Raw genomic sequence first — 18629 nt, forward strand, 5'->3', positions numbered from 1 at the left:
CGGTCTGTGTGCGTTTATATAAAATTGTGGGTTGAATTCACCGGATACAGTAGGCGGGTTGCAGACGGGATCTGAGCTCTGAACAGTAAATCGGAACCTGCCTTCCACGGGTACTGCAGGAGGTTTAGTAATGTTATTTATTTACCACATTGGTTCTCATTTTCATGTTAAGGACCCCCAAATCCCCCCCCCCCCCCCCCCAACTTCTTGCCTTGTAGATCTGCCATTTTCGCTAGTTTTGATTTTTTTTTTAAAGTAGAAAGTAGGGCTTAACTGGTTAATCTGTTCCTCGTTTCGCTGGGGACCACCTGGAACCCCTCAAGCATCCCTGGGGCCAGTGGGGGGTCCCCGGACCCCACCTTGAGAACCAGTGATTTACCTCAAGGAAGGAGTTTGGTTTAACGCCCGCCTCCCTCCGGAATGATCGCTGTTTGCATCCGACTCCAGTCATATGACTTGATGTGGTTCCGTGCTGCTTTTTCGGAGCACATTCAAGAGGAATAGCGTTGAATAAACAGGTAGGCTAGATGCACTGCAACTCATTATATTCACTATTATTTTAAAACAACTTTCCCTAGCAATCAACATTTTACACTGAGGTTAAAATAGTTATAATATTTCCATCTGACACCCTTTTTTGTATTCCTCTTAATTCGCTCCTCCCTATGTTGGATCATGGTGTTGATGATAATCAATGTGCTTTATGAGTCTAAAGTCTCGTTTAGGTGTGTTGCTTGGATTCATTTGTTCCAGCTCCTAACAGACACGGTTGTTGTTCTTGATTTTTCAGGAGAGACCATCATGAAGCTCATCATCCTAAATGACTACGACCAGGCGAGCGAGTGGGCCGCCAAGTACATTAGAAATCGGGTCTTAAAGTTCAGCCCTGGACCAGAAAGATACTTTACTTTGGGACTTCCCACTGGTAAGCAGTTCTTGCATTATTCTATATGTAGGTCTTGTGGGTATGCAGAAGACACTTGAAATGACATGGGCACCTTTTTTTTTGTAAGACTGGGCACTATTTGAGGGAGAACTGGGCAATAGGCTACTTGGGGATATTTGGGCAGAAACTGGGAACTACTTGGGGATATCTGGGCACTATCGTGTGTTGGTGAAAAAGGCCTGACATTTTTTTTACATGGATTTGCATTTCTCTGTGCCCACTTCATTTTATTGCACAATTTTTATCCCGGGCCCACTTTGTTTTGGTGCCCACTTCACATGTATTTTACTAGTGTATTGTTATATAATAATAATAATAATAATAATAATAATAATAATAAATGTAATCCTTATGGTTATGCTTTTTATTCACATATTCTCTGTAGGAAGCACTCCTCTGGGTTGTTACAAGAAACTCATTGAGTATTTCAAAAAGGGAGATATCTCTTTCGAGTATGTAAAAACATTCAACATGGATGAGTATGTAGGTACGTACTGACTGACCATTTTCTTGCATAAATATTTTTTGTTCTGAAGTGGAAACATGTGATGGGTGGCTTTGTAATTTGTGTGAAATTGCATAGGACTTCCCAGAGATCACCCAGAAAGCTACCATTCCTTCATGTGGAACAACTTCTTTAAGCACATTGACATTAAAGCAGAAAATACCCACATTCTGGACGGCAACGCACCTGATCTTCAAGTGGAGTGTGAAGCCTTCGAGGAGAAGATAAAAGCTGCTGGAGGAATTGAACTCTTCGTTGGAGGTGAGGAGGTCAAATGATTCGATCATGTAACTATTGACAAATTGTATAACACATATAATATAATAAGCACATTATGTGTTCTTCCATGGCAGGTATCGGGCCAGATGGACACATCGCCTTTAATGAGCCGGGTTCCAGTCTGGTCTCCAGGACCAGGGTGAAGACGTTGGCCAAAGACACCATCATGGCTAACGCTCGCTTCTTTGAAGGCAACCTCTCCAAGGTGCCCACCATGGCACTGACTGTGGGCGTGGGCACCGTCATGGACGCCAAAGAGGTCAGGAGATTGGATTTGAAACCCATTCATGTGCACTCCTTTTTGTTTTTTGTGCGGTTTGTTATTTATTTACTGTACCTCGTTCTCTGCATGAAAGGTAAATTTGTCACCTTATGAATTGATGTATGCTGTCAAACCTTGTTTCCTCAGAACTTACAAAGATAATATTGTTAATATTAAACTGTAAAGCAACAAGACACTGATCCAAAGTGCTTTACTGTACACATATTTGCACATAGAGTATACAAAAAACATGTTAAAAATGATGTCACCACTGTAGCAGAAAACATTAACAGATCATATAATAATAATAATTATAACAAAACAAAAAAATGTTTATGCCTCAGGGGCTGCTGTTGCTAAGTGGTTAGCACTGTTGTCCCTAAAAGCAAGAATATTCTGGGTTTGAACCCAACTGGGGCACTTGGGTTTCTCTCCATACCAAAAGACATGCATGTAAGGGACATACTCTACGCTGGCAGGGGCCAGTGCTCCAGGTTAATATAGTTTATCATTAGTTTTTCTTTCTTTCTGACTTTTTGCTTTCAGTTTAGTTTTGATTCAGTTTAAAGGCTTATCTTTTTCATTTTGACTAGTTTTTGGTAGTTTTAGGGAATAGTCATGGGCGAGATTCAAAAAGCTCTGAGTAGTGAAAATCTATCTACAAGCTCACAATGCATCGCGATGAGACGTGTTGTGAGCTTGTAGATTGGCTATTTTCACTATTTCTTAATACAAATGTTGACAGACTAAAACTAAGGACATTTTCTGTATGATTTTAGTTCGTTTTGTAAACATACATTACACTACAATACAGACTACAGTTTCAGTTAGTTATTGTTTTTTGTAAAGCCTTGTTTTGGTTCTTTCATTAATTTTAGTTATCTATGATAATAACCCTGCTCACCACCTGCGTCTGGTTCCTGGGCACTGCCCAGTATTTGCTCCTAATAGTCAGGATGGGTTAAATGCATAGGAACAATTCCACATATAGTATGTGCAAATGTACTGTTCAACAACAATTAAAATGGGGACACATTTATTATTAACTTAAGTTTACAGATGTAAAAGAGTCCTGAATTTTTTTTTGTACAAGCTGCCGCTGCTTTGCAGCTTGACTGAATTGTCATAAGAATGGAGAGAAAAGAGAAAGAAACAAGAAAATAAACGAGACAATGTGAAACATAAGGACAAAATAGAAATATAGGTAGAATGTCAGCCTGTTGTGCAAATATAGACAACACATTTAGCAGCAGATATCAAAGTGTATTCAAGGTCATGTATATACATAATGTGACAAAGCCTATGACGGTTTGTGTCACCTAGGCTGACATGGTGGCAGGGCTCAGGGCCTGTTCAACAGCCTGATGGATGACAGGTTGAAACTGCTCCATAGTCTGGTGGAACGGCTTTTGATACATACGGGTATTGCTTGCTTATGTATCTGTAACTTTATTATTAAGTAAGTAAGTAAGTAGGGTCAGAGAGGCTTATTGTCTATCAGCAGAGAACATGGTAGTCTATCCCTGTGTCAATGCGCTAGACCCCTGGCTGAGGTGGAGCATAACACCTACCTGCCATCAGCTCCCAGTACTTACCACACGACTTGCCGCACCCAAGCCGTGTTACTCCTACCCTGGCGGTGCCCATGATTGAACCCATGACCTTGTGGTCCAAAGACGAGTGTACCGACTGAGCTTATTATAATGATAATAATAATTATTGTGATTCATTCTCTCCTCAGGTCATGATTCTGATCACTGGAGCACACAAGTCCTTTGCTCTTTATAAGGCCATCGAGGATGGCGTCAATCACATGTGGACGGTGTCTGCGTTCCAGCAGCACCCGCAGACAGTGTTCGTCTGTGACGAGGACGCCACTCTGGAGCTGCGTGTCAAAACTGTGAAGTACTTTAAGGGTGAGGCTGGGTCATTAAAGACGCTATGACTCATAAAGGTATTGTTTTATGGCCACACCGGGCCGCTTGAGGCCGCCTTCAGTTCTGTGTTTATGCCTCAGATCATTGCCACGTAAACAGGAATCATAAACAATGTGCTGATTAGTGTCGAGATAGAAAGTAAGAGGTAAATGAAGCTATATCTGGATTAGGAGACTAATGGGACTACGCTAAATAATCTTGGCAAATGAAAATCCAAGCTGCAAGCTCACAACGCATCGCGTTGTGCCTCATTGTGAGCTTGTAGGTTGTAGATCTGTTATTTTTGCCGAAAGTTCATCACAGAATAGGGACGTAGGTTGTTGTCGTTAAAGGAACTGAGTTTTTTTTTTACTGTACACAGCGTTCCTGTGTTGACACTCTGGTTTGTCTGGCTGTTTGTTCAGGTATGATGCATGTACACAACAAGCTGGTGGACCCACTGCCTTGCATGTCAAAGAAGAACTGAAGGACCTCCTCTTACATCTTCATCTTCAATTGATTCCTTTGTCTCCTGGTGGAGAAACCTCGTTAAGGGAAAATGCGCTTGGACATTCTTTTTGTTTTCTACATTGTTGTGAACAACAGAACTAATCATTAGCCTACAGAAGTGAAATCTAATGATTGATTGACTGACTGCTTTGAGCAGGCATTACAGGGACCTTTGACATTTCCATTTCGTATGGTCTTGCTTTGTATTCCTTCTTTTAATAAAAAATGATTTAATTTCCATTTTTCAAGTACTAGTGTGTTGTTTGGGAATGGCAGCGGTGGAAACTTAGTACATTTGCTCAAGTACAATTTCTCCACTACATTTATTTGATACCTTTAGTTACTTTGCAGATTGAGATTAACGATATGAAATATAATAATTATAATTATAGATTAAGATAAAATCAGACTAATGATGGGGGGGGGGGGGGATCACAATCAACAGTATATAAAATAGTTAGAAGAATCCCCCATAATCTACCAGTTGCAACATTAAAGGACCACTTCACCCATTGTCAACCGATCTTCATAATATTTGTCCTCACTGATTAAAGTGTACAATTATCACTTCAGAAACCCGCCTAGTGATAATATCAGGCAGCCCCCCCCCAAACAATATTTCCCCTTTTTTTAAATTGTTATTAATGCGAGAACAATGGCTTCCATTACAGCATGCTAACTTTCCAGGAATAGAAATCCTGAAGTTTCTATTAGCTTGGATTCCCCATCGATGATGTTACTGGTAGGCGGGTTTCTGAACTGTCCACAGCCCTCCTCTGAGACAGAGTAGATAAAAATGCCTACCATATTAAAATGAGCATTAGTGAGGACCAAATACCAATTATACAAAGATCGGTTGAAAATGGGTGAAGTCGTCCTTTAATCAAAGTTAAATGCATAAATAATTATGCAATGAAGGACTTTATTGTATAATTATTGATGCATTAATGTTATATTATAAAGTAACATTATTATTAAATAGGCCAGTGCTGCTTTATTCTTTATAATGAATGAGTACTTTTAACTTAAATGTTTTAAGTGTATTTTGATCCTAATACTTTTGCACTTTCACTTGTAACACAGTAACCTATTTATACACCAGTATTTCTACTTTCACTTTAAATAAAATGTCTGAGTACTTTTCCAACACTGGAGAATGGGGACGTTTGTTCCGCTTCATGCTGTCTGTTCTCCTCTTGTGTCACATGACATGGAACGACCATAACGACAGGGAAACATGCGCTACACGGACATTTGTGACCTATCCAATAGTGTGACTCGCTGTGGATCCGTGTTCGTTTAGTTACGATCTAATGGTAATCCTAAATCCTGATGGCTCTTGATGGAAAGTGGTAACATTCTGTATGTTTTCCAGTCAGGCATTTTGGTCATCTGACACTAATTGTATAGTATTATTATTATTATCATCATTATTAATCGTAGGATGAAACAAAAATAGGCTACAGTGACGCCTGGAGTCATTGTGTTCGATTGGTCACTATTTTTGTCGTTACCCAGAGCGTATTGACTCGGACGGGCGGGGGGAAAAGGAGATGGCCGACTTGTATTGAAGTCAACGTTATCTCAGCTAATACAAAGATCTGTTTTTATACAAGAACACCAACGCATCTTCACACTTGAAGTGGACGTTTCTACATCATTACAGGGCTCTGAACACAATGGCGGAGCAAAACAGCAACGTCAGATACCAAGAGGTGCGTAAACACGACAATTCACAGCTACATTCACGGCTAAAAACGCCTCATTTGTATTTTCGTTGCATGACGGTATCGCTCGCTGAAGATAGCAGCTCTACAAGCGCACAACTCGTCGCATCGCGACACGTTGTGAGCTTATAGATCTGCTGTTTTATTTATTTATAAAAGCATAATAAAAAGCACTTAAAGCAGTCATCTCCTCCAGTCTGTGGAAAATAAAATATATTGTTTCATGATTTTAAATGTCTTTGTATCAAAGTGTTAATCGTCAACCTGGACTGATTATTATTATGGACTATATTATTAGTTAATAATATGATCATGTTATGTAACATAATGCAGTATAATTTATATTTGACACGTTTCAGTTTAAAATCACCCAGTGCCCCCTACCGGCCTAGGTGAGGTATAACAGGTATGCCTCCCAGTGTCGTTGTAGTCTAATTATATAAATATTAATTTGTAAACAAACACAGCCAGTCAGACGCCTGGGATATGAGATTACATCAGATACTAACTGGTGGACAGAAGACCAGTGGTTCTCAACCTTTTTTTAATGTCAAGGACAAAGAACCCCAATAATTTGACAATATTTTGTATTTTTGTATCTCTGTGACACCAATCTAATAGAATTATTGGACAGGACACAGTTTGTCATTTGGTCCAGAATTCCTTTGCTGTCTGTGTACTGTAGTTATAGAGATAACAGTGAAAATAGTCATTCTTATTATATGTTGTCTAGTTGTATTGACTTCAAATCAATCTTTTAGCTGGGGGAGTACTGGGGACTGAGCAACCAAATCCCTAAAGGACCCCTGGGTTCTAAATAGTTAATGAAATCATGATATCCTAATAATCCCGGTCCATTGGTTAGTTAGTTAAGCGTGATTACAGCTTTATCAAAGGTTATGGAGTTGTTGTGGAGTGTCCCTTAAGGCAACTCCGCACCAAACAGACTCGTCCAGACTATTGCAGACTACTCCAGACTGCAACAGACTGGTATTCGGTTGGCAAAAGTTGCCATTTAAGTCTGTCAGCCGACTGGCCATTCATGTGCTAATTTGACTTTTAGCGTGCCAGCGTTGCCAGGTCTGCTTATTATAAGCGACTTTGGGCTTGTTTCCCTGCAAAGCCACTTAGGGATGTTCCCAGCGTTTTTTCTTCACTGACGTGCAGTGGTGTAAAGTAACTAGTACATTTACTCAAGTACTGTACTTAAGTACAATTTTGAGGTACTTTTACTTTACTGGAGTATTTCCAATTGTCTATACTTGTACTCCACAACAATTATTTGAAATGTTTAGTTAGTTACTTTGCAGATATAAATCATTATGAAACATACATTAACCACTTTAGCCCTATTTTATACCTATAAGCTATTTGAAAATAGCAGATCTACAAGCTCACAACGTGTTGCGATGCACGCGTTCTGAGCTTGTAGATCTGCTATTTTCAAACATTTTTGTACTTTTACTTTTGGTACTTTAAGTACATTTTTATACCAATACTTTAGTACTTTTACTCAAGTAAATGTTGAATTCCGGACTTTTACTTGTAACAGACTCAGAGTACATCTATTGCATTCAAGCCTGGAATTTCGTCATTTTAGGGGCAAGGCCACTTGGCCTTTGGTGTTGTAATTTTTTGGAGGGCACAAAGGCCCTGCCCGGCCTCCAAATAAATAATAAAGATTTTTAAGTCCAAAAATGATTTTTAAGTCCACGGAAATAATGCATTTAACTTGAAGGTTAAGGATGATTGTATTTTAATATATTATAAGAATAGTATAACTATCTGTGAAATATTACCCATTTATTTCACAAAATAATGTGTTGGCAAATGACCAATATTTAGTTATATAGGTCTCAATATGTCACATTCAGCCCTGGACTTCACTGACTGAAGTAGGGGTCACATTCATCACATTAGATTCACAGAATGTATTTTACCCACAAGTTATTTTCATTCAAATGAAATGTGAATGAACTTGCACTAATAATGACTTTAGTTGATTTTTCACTCTTTAAAATATAGTATTTCTTAATTATTAATAATTACAGCTTGTAGATTGGCTATTTTCACGATTTTAAATGTTTTTTAAATAATAATAAAAAAGGAACATACAAGATTTCCACCCGACAGCCATAATATATAGCCAATATATGGTTCTGTATCAGTATATGAGTCCGTTTTTGCAGATTTCATTCTAATTGGCTACTATGCCTGAATATGAATTTCATGAGCCTGGGTAGGTCACCCTGGCTTGGCGGAGATATGCCCTGTAGCACACTCCGCACAGCAGCAGCAGCAGCAGGTGAAAGCAATTCACTTAATTGCTCGTTCTCTCTCTCCCTCTTTCCTTCTCCTCAATCTCTCGCTCGCTCTTTCCCTCTCAATCTTTCACTCTCCCTCTGTCTCTCCCTCTCTCTTTCTTTCCTTCTCTCTCTGCCGCTTTTTACCTCCCTCTTTCTCCCTCCGTTTCTCTCTCCGTCTCTCTCCCTTTCTTTCTCCCTCCCGCTTTCTCCGTTCCTCTCTCTCCCTCGCTCCTGGTATCTCCCTCTCTCTCACCCACTTTCTCCCACCCTCTTTCTCTCTGTCTTCCTCCCCTCTCTCTTTCTCTTTCTCTCCCCTCTCCCCCTTCCTCTCTCTCTTTCCCTCTCTCTCTCTCTTTCTCCCCCCTCTTTCTCTCTTTCTCCCCCCTCTTTCTCTCCCCCTCTCCCTCACGAGAAACAGTGAATGTAGGTTTTCTTAGACATGGTCGCTTGTTTCTCTCACATAATCTGGCAACACCGACAGCCCTCTGTTGTCACTGCCACTGCGCTACCAGTCGGCTAAAAAGCTGAACATGTTCGGTCGGCTCTGGGTCGGCCGAAAAGGTCCCGACGGACCCCCCGACGGACCCCTAACCGACTGGCCGACGCTTCCCGAAGCCAATTCGGCCCAAAATCGGGCCGATTTGGATTGGTCTGGAGCCAGCTTTAAGTAGGACTGGGCGATATGACGTGACCTGAAACTTTAAATTAATATCACGATTATTTCACACTTTTGCCTCGTTTACAAATAATGAACCGTTATCAAAAAAATAGCAGATCTACAATGAGCTTATAAATCAGCTATTTATGCTATTTTTGTACTCCAAAACACAAAGTATAATACAGGGTTAAGTTGTTAATAAGAATAATCAATTTAGTCTTGACTCTTTTATAAAATAATTGATTATTCGGTTATAAATCATTTACTCGTGCAAAATATCGGTTTTGATTTATTTTCGGTTAATTGCCCAGCCCTATGATCAGCCTATGATCGTGTCTTTTCCCCAGTTTAGATGCCTCATGTTGTGAATGTTTAGAACCTTGTGACAGTAAACATGTGGTCTGTTAAACATAGACATGGTCCGGACACGGTGTGGTCCGGAGCAGACATCCACGTCTGCTTATGTTCTCTAGTCCTGTGGTTCTCGAATATGTCCCCCCCCCCCCCCAAAATTGATGAGTATTAAGCCGCGGACCACCATTTGAAAAGATTTTGTGTCAGGGCAGGGACCCAGATAAGAAAATATCCTTTAGTTTAGTTGTTAGATTTAGTACATAATTCTACAACCTGTAGGCGGGGGGAGAGAAACCTATGATTCTCATATAATAGTGCATTCTCTCATTTCACCTTCTACCTGGTGAAATTACAAATTATAGTGAAATTAACCACTTTCAGCCTAGCGTTTGTATTTTGGGCATGTCGTAGTAGTCAAAAATGTTCAAAAAAAATGCCAGATCTTCATGCTCATACTGAAATAGTGCTCAAGTGGTTAAACTGTTACTTATTTTGCTGCGGACCCCCTGGAATCCCCTCCAAGGACCCCTTTGAGAACCACTGCTATAGTCTTGGTGCATTTAAAAAAAAAAGCTGTATCATTGCGTTTATATTTGCAGCCTGACTAGCATGACGTTGAGCTTTACCACGAGGACATTGTTGTGATTCAAGTGTGAGACATGGTTGTGTTTGTCTTAACACCTCCTCAGCTGGTGAACGAGGAGGAGCCCGCCCAGACGTCCCAGGAGGCCCCCGTCCAGGACGCCCCCCCACCCTACAGCAGCATCGCTGCAGCAAATGCAGGTGAGCTCACTGATCTGCAGCCGTCTCTTTCAGTCTCAACCCCATCATCACACTGTTCCATGATGAGATAATAATAATTAACTTCGTAAGCTTTATTTTTATTGAACCTTTCAAGACAGACAAGTCCACAACACAAAACGTACAAAAACAATGTGTAACAATAACGGAAGCAAGAACTAAAGAAATACAATTAAAACTAAGAGGGCTAGGGGTTGAAAGCGTCTTCTTAAAGGCGATCTTTCAGAAGGGATTTAAAACGGGTTAACATGATCTCCAGTGTTGTGATATGGAATATGTTGTGTGCAGGGCCTGAGGAAAAGGCCTTGGGTGCCGTTTCCACTGCTGCCAGTGCCTTTCTGGCATGCATTTCTATAGTAAATAGATAGTGTGTCCTGGGCCCTTCGAGCAGAAAATAGTTCAACTTTTGTAGTGGAGCGCCGCTCATCAATGTCACGTTTGATCCTTCTCCTGGCTGTGTCATTTAAGACCTCACCTGACTTCCTTACCACAACCATGAGAAGTCCATGTTTACACTACTGTTATTTCAGCTAGGCTATCTGTGCTAATAACGCAGATGACACAACGTTCGAGTACAGCAGCGGTTAACAGGTTCGAACGTTGCGGTCGCCAAAAACGTTCTGTACGCGTAGTAAGAAACCCTAATATCCAAGCGCTCCTCCGCTCAGAAACACTTACTGCGGACACAGCCCCTTAAGTGTCTCTAATGTTAGACAGGTAGACTCTTGAGGTGGGCACAGCCAGGTCATCAAATTGAATAAGTGGATTCTTTATTGCTCTGTGGGTAAGGCTGTGTTGCTGCATCAATGCTAATCGCATTCACTAAACTAAACAGCCAGGAGACTCCCAACAGTCAAGTGGCTCAAACAAAGCTTTGCCTCGTAGCTTCAAACAAACAATGCATCAACAAACGCTGCCGTTTTCTGTTATGCACAACTCCATCAGAGCTCAAAGGCTTTCTTTGGTTTGAATATGGATTTCATTTTGATAGGTGAGTCCACTCCCTGAACATTTAGACTATACAGAATCCATTGGCATTACGCCCGCTCCCTTTTCCCCTCTAGTCTACACCAAATATCTTTGCCACAAATTGCCGATCTACAAGCTCACAATGCATAGCAACACGTGAGCTTGTAGATGGGCTATTTTCGGTGAATGTGCGCCGCAGAATTGGGACGCTAGGCTTCATGTGGTTAATTTGTACATTTGTAAGGTTATTTTTAGCCATGACTTGGTTCCCCAGAGCAGCAAATATTAGTGTTTGATTATAAACCCACGCAGAGAAATGTGAGCCAAAACTACAGATATTCTATAAAAGCCTATATTTACTTCAGTTGTTGCTATAGAGATCTGTGTCCATATGGAGTATCGTAGAGAATCCTGGCTGCTACGTTGGTCCTGTCAGTTTATTTATGCTGTTCTGAAGAGTTTGTTCAGACATTAGACTGGTTCATTCTCAGTCAGACCAGAAGTAATTTTCCCTCTTTTGCCTTTGTAGCTTTTTTTGACTACAAAGAAGATGGAAGCAGATTCCCCAACCCCCCGTCGTACAATGTGGCCACGACGCTCCCCTCCTACGACGAAGCGGAGAGAAGCAAAGTTGAGGCTGCCGTCCCTCTGGTCACTGGGAGAGTGACGGTACGTATCTATATGTCCCTCTGGTCACTGGAAGAGTGACGGTACATATCTATATGTCCCTCCGGTCACTGGGATAGTGACTGTACGTATCTCTATAATCTGAGTCAAGTCTGAGTCAAGTTTTCCAAATTGATTGCATTATCATTATTACAATTTCCCCAATACCTTCAGCAGAAATTATTAGACATGAACTAGTTTCACATTGATATCTTGTTACTGTTACACGGTCAGGAGAATATAACGTTATACGCTAAATTAGTGTATACGAGTATATAATATAATGTGGGAGCACTTATTATAATATCATTAGTGACTAAGAAAAGTCCCTAATGTTTATATTGGGTACGTGGGGCAAAATGTTCACCCCTCCTCACACACACACACACACACACACACACACACAAAATCTCTTAACATTATTGAGGGAAAACATAATTAATGTAATCTTTTTCTTCATTCCTTGTTCCTGATGCAGGAGGACGATTTTGTGGCACGGGACGACTTTGAAGATGCCGATCAGCTGAGGATAGGAAACGATGGAATCTTCATGCTGACGTTCTTCAGTAAGTTCAAGTTTCGGTTTGTCTGATGTGTGATTAGTTTCACATTATGTAAAACAATCTACGATCTACAAAAGCCCACAACCCACTAAACAATGAGAAGGAGTGGCCCTATTATAGGACCCTAGGGGATGCCGATTAATTAAGTATATAGGGTTTAAATGGTTAAAGCAGGCGGAAGCATGGGTTATTTTTCCTACTTCTAGTTGTGTTAAATATGGAATATAAAAGAAACAATCGGGTGAAATTTGACTGTGGACCTCCTCTTAATTAAACATTCAGTTCTTATTCAATAATATTAATCTGAGCTGCCAAACATAATTAGTGTTTAACTAAATGAAACTGGTGTGTTTGCTTTGACCTAATGAATGATTGTCTCCTTGTGCGTTTCCAGTGGCATTCCTCTTCAACTGGATTGGTTTCTTCCTGTCGTTCTGTCTGACCACGTCAGCTGCCGGGCGATACGGCGCCATCTCAGGGTTCGGCCTGTCCCTCATCAAATGGGTTCTCATTGTCAGGGTAAGACCCTTTTTGAGCCGTATAGAACAGCGCTAGTCTGTATGTATATGTGTAGTGTATGCATGCATGCATGCTGCCGGAGATTGATGCATGCATGGAAAAAAGAATTGGCTACTTTAAAATAAAAATTAACAAATGGAAATAAATCAGAGAATATTTTTCAAATAGGTCAACAACAACTTCTTCCTTAACCACATACGCTGTGGTTAGTTGACTGAAGGTTCATGGTGCTTTGTCTGATCTTGCACTTAGTAAGTCACCCTGGCTATTAGCATCAGCTAAATATCTAAATAGTCATTTTACTAATGATGATCCATCCACACACAAAACCCAAGGTTGACACGTGGATAATGAACACAGGTTCACACAACATGAGCCGGTTCCCGGTAAACTTTACTTGTGCATACATCAGGGTTATTGTCATGTTTTAAAAGTGGACCATTCAATGTGTTTTCGTACGATGAATTCATCCGAAAATATATATTTTCAAACGTGTTATGAGTACATCCACATGGAATGCAAATATTACGTGGCGATAAAGGCAAATATTTTTTTATTCGGAAAGAAGGTTTTTACAGCAAATAAAGGAATCAACCATACTATATGGATAGTTTTGATGCAAAATACTCACTGGTGATTTTCTTATCGTATATCTGTGTAACAACCTTAATAATCAATTTATTGCTCCTAATTGTTTCTCTCTTACAAACATTGCAGTTCTCCACTTACTTCCCCGGCTACTTCGATGGTCAGTACTGGCTGTGGTGGGTGTTCCTGGCACTGGGTGAGTTCAAACCTAACCTATAAAACCTTTAGTCACATGACCCCTGTGTACCACTGCTATTATCATCTTTAAAAATATGCTCACGTCTCTCTCTCCTTCTACTAAATTTAAAGTAGGGTGTTTCATTTCTTTGACGTATTTAACACATTTCAGTTCCTCCTGTCTAAGAAATGACGATTGAATGTGAAATGTTCTTCATGTTGCTGTTGTGTGAAGGCAGCACACTGATCTCTACTACAAAAATAACCTAGAGCAGACCTGCATGAAAACTGTAATTTTACCCACCATTAAATAACCTGTCAGCCTGCTTCTCCTTATTTAGGTCACATTATGTAACCAGTGATGTAAAGGAGCGATTTTTATAGAAATGAAATAAATAAATAAATGTGATAAACAAACATTATAGGGTTTCAGTCTGTGGGGTTTATAAATATTTAACCAGTGAAAAAACTACAGAGGTTCCATTGGAACACAGGTGCTTTCTTAACAACCATTTTGGACATCCGCAGGAAATGCCTCAGTATGGAGATAAGATAATATTAACATAAAATGTGTATATCAACAAGAACGTTTTGGAAAACTATTTCCAATTCCATTTTAGTTCTTTTCAAGCCCTGGTTCAAATATTGATAATGTCCTTTTATGTTTTTAATTGCAGGCTTCATGCTGTTCATCCGAGGGTTCGTCAACTATTCCAGAGTTCGTAAACTGGCTGACCCTGCATATGCCACCCTCCCCCGGACAAGGGTGCTGTTTATCTATTAAAGGTGAGACACCCTATTTGTTGAAAGGTCACAGTACACACCAATATCTCATTGATACGCCCAACACATACTGTAGGCCTGTCACAATTATTACATATAATTGCCTGGTCGCATTGATTGTTTGATTGAATACTTTATTAACAGTTTGCAGATCGTGCAGCGATAGGATTTTACAATGATTGTCAATGGGAAAACACAAAAAGCCCTAGGGGCTTGTTTCCATTGTGGTCCTGAACAATTATTTGAGATAATCAAATGATTCATCTGTATGAATTCATCTGTTGTAAAATGTTTATACATTTTCAAAAGTAGCAGAAATAGCAGATCTACAAGCTATGTGTAAAAGGCAAACAGAATTTCATTTATACGTTCCAATGTTCAATGCCAAAAACACAATTAAATCATTAATCGCCATTATTTGTATGACAATTAACACAAATAATCAACACATAATAAATGTTATTACAGCATAGGTTTTAATGCAATTTGAAGATGTAGTCCATTTCATCTATAACTAGGTTTGACTTGTTGTGTTTCTCTTCAAATGGGGCAGAACCTTCCATAACGTCACGTGGATTTAGGAACATTGGATGTAGAGGAACTGAATATACCATCAGAGGCAACGACTCTTCTAAACGTTTCAAACTAAACGGAAGCCACCGCGTCATCGTCGGATCAGCCGGGGGAAGGTGGCGTACGAGTACGACCGATGACAGCATGCATTAACGTTCAGGAACCATGTCACGTGTTCTGTCATGTTTGAAACTTTATTAACGGAAAAACGGAAACAGTAGTAGTTCTGTGCTCATTAGTGGCGAATGTTAAGTGCTATTCACTTTCACGTCTGTAATGTATGAGTAATAATAATAATGCCTTATTATAATATCATTTGATGGTAGCTGTACTAGCATGCATCTGCCCCTCCCGCCACTAGGGATCAGTGTTGCGTTGACGACACTTTGCTGAAAGCCAACAGGTATTTTCATGTAATTATGATTTAGAGACATGTCCCATGAGCATGCAATACGCTTTGTATTCTACAGTAATGTCACCTTGTATGTTGATCTATTATGACTATTATAAGATGTCTTCAAGTGACCACATTTATCTTTTGGTTGTTTATTACGACATAGCATTTCACTCACCTGTTGGCTTTAAGTAGTGCTGTCCTTATCGGGGCCAGTGTCTCCACTGTTAATGTTTTTTTTTTTTTTCTTGTTTTTTTTTACAAATTATTCATAAAGGGCCTTGTCATAATACAAACATTCATGCATGCAATTCATGTACACTATACACAAGTAAAATAGAGAAAAGAAACATGAAATTTTTAATTGCATCCATGCATCAGAAATTATGATTTTGCCTCTTAAAGTGTTTTGTAGTGCATTAAATCAGGGGAAAGTCCACTCTAGAGCAGAATGTGTTCCTTTACCATCCTGAACAAGTTGAACCTAAAAGCTCTAATGAGAGCCAATGTCATGTGACTTTGTGAATGGCGTCATGTGACTTTGTGGATGGCGTTTGTACCGATGGGAACATTTCCTGCTTTATACATTTTGCCACTAAAATGAGACCAGGTTCTTTTCGATATAAACACTTGAGAAAACATCAGGCGGCATACAATTTCTTATTCTTACAACGCCCTCAAGAGTAAAAAGAATTAAGTAAAAAAAAGTTCATAATTTTAGAGCTACATTTAAAAAATCTGTTTTAAAATCTGTTTTAGGGTGGATTTTTACACAAATATTTAATTGTCTCTGATGGGATGTTTAGAGGAAGATGTTTATTTTTGTTCAGTTTTGGGAGGGGGGGGTTAAAGCGACTTATTGCATAGTATGTACGTATGTATAAGTATGTATGTTAAGAGTAATTTAGTCGGTGTTAAAACTATGATATCAAAGATTGTTGTAAGCAGGTGCACTTTTAGAAACATAACCAATTAAAACCCACAGGCTTCTCCCTACATTAGTGGCTCTCAACGTGAGCTCCTGGGTCCTTGAGGGGGTTCCAGGTGGTCCACAAGTAAATGATTGATATCACGGGGGTCTGTAACTTTGCGACTGAACAAATGGAACCAAGTGGACCCTTACAGGTCTGTAACTCAGTTAGTGTACAAATGGAACCAAGAGGACCCTTATGGGTCTATAACTCAAGATTGTATCAAATGGGACCAAATGGACCCGTAATGGTCCCATTTGTACACTCTCCGAGTTGTAATAAGACAGAGAATTTTACAGTGTAGTCCCAGAGATACTTTTTATTTTATTTTATTAAATGCAGGCTTAATGCATATCATACTGGGGTCTTTGAAATGAGAAGAGTTCAGAATCACTGGCCTACATGATGAGTGTCAGACTGAAGCGGTGCATTGCGTTGGTTCTGTTTTGTACTCGGGGTGACTGAGCTTGTAACATTATTAGTCTTGTTATTCATGACAAAAATCCAACTTATCAGCTAAACCCGCATCACAGTTTTGTGTTTTAGTTGGTTGGTTGTAGCACAGAAGGCTGAACGCCGTGGGTTCTTTATCTGCATAGTTCCAATCCAGAGTTGGTTCTCTTCTGATTGGTACAACAACCATAGCTTCAATGCAAAACCAGATAATGAATTCTGTGTGCCGTAGAGCTGCGACCTTGGGGTTTTATTGTCATGATATTGTTTTATTGTAAAGAAAGAAAAGCTTCATGTTAAATAAATGTCACTTTTAATGCATTGTGGTTTACTGTTCATTATATTATTGTTGCTGTTATTCCAAATCAGGGACAGCACAGCACCAATACATGGTGCTTCAGAATGGAGGGTGCAACAGTTAGTGAATTGACTTAATTAAAAACTATTGATAATAAAATAATACATTCATAATAAATTCCTATTTTGGGCATGATACTTAAAAAACAAAAAAATAAAAAATGTATTGTGAAGTTAGCCAATCTACAAGCTTGACATATTGTGAGCTTGTAAATTGGCTACCTTCACTACTTTTGTACGACACTGTTATGCAACAAACTAAAACTCAAGTGGTTAATCAGATTGAAATATATGTATTTTTAATATCTCGATTATTCCATTAATGAAAAGTAATCGATAGAATAATCACTGAGAAGATAATCGATTGTTACGAGTCTAGATCCATTTATTTTCATATATCTGCGTTTGCCTTAGAGATTGTCAAAATTACAAAAATGAGGCAATTAATTACGTGATGGTAAAAAAAATACAATTTCACATTGAACCATAATGCTACAGCATATGTTACATTCAAAAGTTCTGACAAGCAGCTTTAAACAGAATGTTTTATAAGAATATCTCCTCAAACAGTGCATAATGACCAGAAACAGATCAGTAGTTAAAGCTGCAAAGCTTTTTCTTTTCTTTTTAAAGAATAAAACGTTCTTTTGACCAATCGGCATGGTAGAGTATGTTAATACAATATAACTAACACAACTGCAGTGGCTGTGTTGGTCATGTATTACAATCAATGTCAGTGTCTGATTATTCATTAAAATAAGTTCCGGATAGCAGCTTTAACAGATCACAAGTCTGAGAAAACGTGTGTAGTGATACTTCACTTAACAAAGGAAGCCACGAACTGACGCTTTATATTAATGTCAAGGTTCTACTGCCGTGAGCTTGTGATGCCAGAGCGTGTCAAAAGTGAAAAAGTGGCGCTGGGAACCAGTGTGCAGACTATTTTTCAATGCTGATCTGCTTTTTGTTCAGCACCTGGACTGTGATTAGGATGTGCATGCACTATCTCTCTTTATAGATATAGATAGATAGATATAGTCTAGACTCTAGATATAACTGACCAGCTCACCAGCATTCAGTGTCAGATCGTCAAACCTCCTTCCAGTGACAACAATTGAATTCGTTTTTGCCTATGACATGCCCAAAATTAACCTGACTCCGCCAGATGGAAGAAGCTTGCTTCACACTTGTTTCACAACCTACTTCCATCTGGGCTACCAAGATACCAGATGGAAGAAGCTTGCTTCACACTTGTTTCACAACCTACTTCCATCTGGTATCTTGGTAGCCCAACCGCTGAAGACGGCGGTCCCTTTTTTCAAGCTACTTGGCAGGTGATTTATCACCGTCTG

The 18629-nt window shown here is 39.5% G+C and overlaps 2 protein-coding genes across 2 annotated transcripts; both read left to right on the forward strand.

Moving 5' to 3' along the window:
- Nucleotides 1–396: 396 nt before the first annotated feature.
- On the forward strand, nucleotides 397–4658 carry gnpda1 (glucosamine-6-phosphate deaminase 1). Its single transcript, XM_080416186.1, has 7 exons — nucleotides 397–518; nucleotides 791–925; nucleotides 1332–1433; nucleotides 1530–1712; nucleotides 1805–1989; nucleotides 3734–3908; nucleotides 4334–4658. The coding sequence occupies exons 2-7, from the start codon at nucleotides 802–804 to the stop codon at nucleotides 4393–4395; spliced, it is 831 nt and encodes a 276-aa protein (XP_080272312.1). The 5' UTR covers nucleotides 397–518; nucleotides 791–801; the 3' UTR covers nucleotides 4396–4658.
- Nucleotides 4659–5929: 1271 nt separating this feature from the next.
- On the forward strand, nucleotides 5930–17241 carry ndfip1 (Nedd4 family interacting protein 1). The gene is made up of 8 exons (XM_080415762.1): nucleotides 5930–6133; nucleotides 10153–10246; nucleotides 11763–11902; nucleotides 12378–12465; nucleotides 12857–12981; nucleotides 13699–13765; nucleotides 14424–14532; nucleotides 15083–17241. Exons 1-7 carry the CDS (start codon nucleotides 6098–6100, stop codon nucleotides 14528–14530), a joined length of 657 nt encoding a protein of 218 aa, XP_080271888.1. The 5' UTR covers nucleotides 5930–6097; the 3' UTR covers nucleotides 14531–14532; nucleotides 15083–17241.
- The last annotated feature ends 1388 nt before the right edge of the window (nucleotides 17242–18629 follow it).

This window comes from Gymnoscopelus braueri, assembly GCF_963280865.1.
Source record: "Gymnoscopelus braueri genome assembly, chromosome: 20".
Taxonomy (NCBI): Eukaryota; Metazoa; Chordata; class Actinopteri; order Myctophiformes; family Myctophidae; genus Gymnoscopelus; species Gymnoscopelus braueri.